The sequence below is a fragment of the Pteropus vampyrus genome, unplaced genomic scaffold, assembly GCF_000151845.1.
Source record: "Pteropus vampyrus isolate Shadow unplaced genomic scaffold, Pvam_2.0 Scaffold10518, whole genome shotgun sequence".
NCBI classification, from domain to species: Eukaryota; Metazoa; Chordata; class Mammalia; order Chiroptera; family Pteropodidae; genus Pteropus; species Pteropus vampyrus.
The window spans coordinates 1-2573 of record NW_011899299.1 but is presented as its reverse complement, the minus strand read 5'-3'; the positions used below and the strand labels follow the sequence as shown (position 1 = coordinate 2573).

The window sequence follows — 2573 nt, the reverse complement described above, 5'->3', positions numbered from 1 at the left end:
GAGGCATTTCCCAAGTGACCTGGTGGAGTCAGGGCAACTCACATTACCCTCCCTTCCGAGGGTAGATGCAGAATCTACAGAGGGAAGAGGGCGACGTGGTGCCCCGGAAATCCTATCCTGAGTCGTCACAACAGCCATGCGGTACTGAGGGCTTCACACATTCACTCACGTGATCCTGACGACAGCCCCAGAGGGAGGGAATGTTAATAATGGCTCTGATTTCTCGGGTGAGGACCCGAGGTACAGAGAGTCCCGACAACTTCCCCGAGGTCACACAGCTGGTGCATTTCAGAGCCAGGAGCCCTCTGGCTCAAGTGCGTGCTCCTTACCTCTGGGCAGCTCTGCCTCTCAGAACCTCCAGTCCCATGGGGAAATCGGCAAGAAAGGATAAGGGAATGTTGCAGCATTTTTCCCCAAGACTGCACATCCTGGGCTCGGTGGAGGGGAACTGGGCGGGAGAGGGAGAGGGAGAGGGAGAGGGTGTAGGTCACGGCCACCCTCACTCACCGAGAGTGGCTCCAGGGCTGTCTCATAGAAGGGCTGGAAAACCACTGCGAAGCTCTCCTGCTCATTGTACTTGCTGGAGGCCAGGAGACGTTCCCAGCTTTCCTGAAGAGGGGAACAGAGATGTGCACCCAGGAGCACTAGCAGGGAGGTCTCAGCAGCTCCTCGGTCACAGTCACCCACCATGTGCTGCTCTGAATTAAATGCTAGTAGGAAGCTCTCTCTCGTCTCCCCCTTTGGGACCTTTGATTAATTAAATCAGGTTTTTAATTTTTCCTCTGAAGTCTCAGCATCAGGTAAACCAGAGATAGACCTGAAATATATTCTTGGAGAGTTTGAAAAGGACACACAAGACCAGCGTACAGCTAGGGCCCCCAGGCTCTGTTCAGGGCTAAGTTTCGTAGAGGGATGTGCCATTTACCATTCGAAACATGTTATTTCCAGACTGAGAGAAATGCCACACAGCTTTATATATAACTTTCTTTTTAAACAAAAGTCATCATGCGAGCGCATGTCAATAAAAACTGTGCTTTGAGCTGTTTGCTGATGGAAATGATGGCTCCCACTGATCCATCTTCACTCTCTTGGGGTCTCTTTGCTAAACTAGAATGCACGTCTTTGGGAATTCTGAGTTTCCCATGGGCTGTAGTCTGAGGCAAAAGCAGCCGACCAGCAATACAAGCGGCGATGACTATCAAAGCCATCTCTGAATGAATCTGCAAAGTCCTTCACTATCTTTTACCGAAAGCACCACCACCGCCCGCCTCCCAACCTGCCAGGATCGTCGTCCCCGCTTTACCTACAGGGATACCAAGCCATCCCCAGGGAGTGAACTGAGAGAAGCACTCTTCGGTTCCACGTTCGGTTGGAGAAGTCTTACTGCAGCAAACTGGCACTTTAATTGTCCCTACTGCCCCTGTTCTCTTCCATGACCCTCCACCCCTGTGAGCCAGCTGCCAGTCTCCCAGAGTGGGCTCACCTGATAGGACCACTGTGTCACAACCTTGAACAGCTTCGAGGTCTCCCCTGGGCAGCTGCAGGGTTCTGCTGTGGAGCTGCAGGTTAAAACAAGCGGGAAATGAGAGTGTGGATACAGCGTCAGGCTGCCCCATGGGAAAACAAGGAAGGTGGGGGCTGGGGGCACCGGGGAGTCGCTCAGGGAGTGGGGAAGGAGAAACGGAAAGTCTCAGAGGGTGCCGGAGAAGGCGGGGAGCACATGTTGGAGAGAATAAAGGGGAGAGTGGAAAGGTACGTTGCGGTCAGGCTCCTTGGCGTGGGGAAGGGGTGTGGAGACATGCTCTCACCCTCCACCTGATATACCCGCCTTTGCTGCTTCCACACCCCCTCCAATGTGCCCTCCCCAACTCTGGGTGTCCTTTCTCTTCAGAACCCTCCTTTCCTCTCAGCAGGGTCCGCTCTTTCCATTGTGACCACCTCCAGCCGTCCCTACCCTAACTTTTTTCACATGAACTTCTTTTCTGGGTGCTAAGCCGGGAATCTTCGGATTTGGGTTCAAAGAGTAAAAAATTCTATGACTAATTTCAGAAATATGTGGGAATCATGTTCTGCGAAGATAAAATACACTTAGGCTCCATTTTGTTCTTTCCCATTTCTAGAACTATCACTTCTCGGCTTATGGATGCTTTGCCACACCTGTTTTTCAGACTCTCAGATCATCCTGATGGGGGCAGGTCATCCGGCACTGTATTGACCAGACTGAATAGTTCATCCTTTCCCTCAGTCCCCAGAACAGTACTTGGCGGAGGGCTCCTCCCCAAGCCTGACTTTACTCACTAGCTGTGTGGTCTCACACATGTCACACATGTACTTACTCTCTCTCGGCCTCCAACCTTTGGATTTTCCTCACAGAATGAATGCACGTGAAGTGCCCCGCACAGTGCCTGGCACATGGCAACCACTCAACAAACACTAGTCCCATTCCACTCCCCTTTTTACCTGAGATGGGTCTCCTGATGCCAGGGAGAGGCCCCCACAACCTCAGAGAGATCCATCAGGTTCACAAATGCTTTAGGGACCTAGGAGTATACGAGGGAGAAGATGGATATTTT

General features: G+C 52.0%; 1 protein-coding gene across 1 annotated transcript; it reads right to left on the bottom strand.

The window, feature by feature from the left end:
• Nucleotides 1–503: 503 nt before the first annotated feature.
• On the bottom strand, nucleotides 504–2573 carry LOC105310744 (phospholipase B1, membrane-associated-like; the record flags this gene model as incomplete). The annotated part of the gene is made up of 3 exons (XM_011386863.2): nucleotides 2461–2573; nucleotides 1484–1559; nucleotides 504–609 (listed from the first exon to the last, which is right to left on the bottom strand). Coding segments are annotated over exons 1-3 (238 nt in total), but the record flags the coding sequence as incomplete, so codon positions are not given.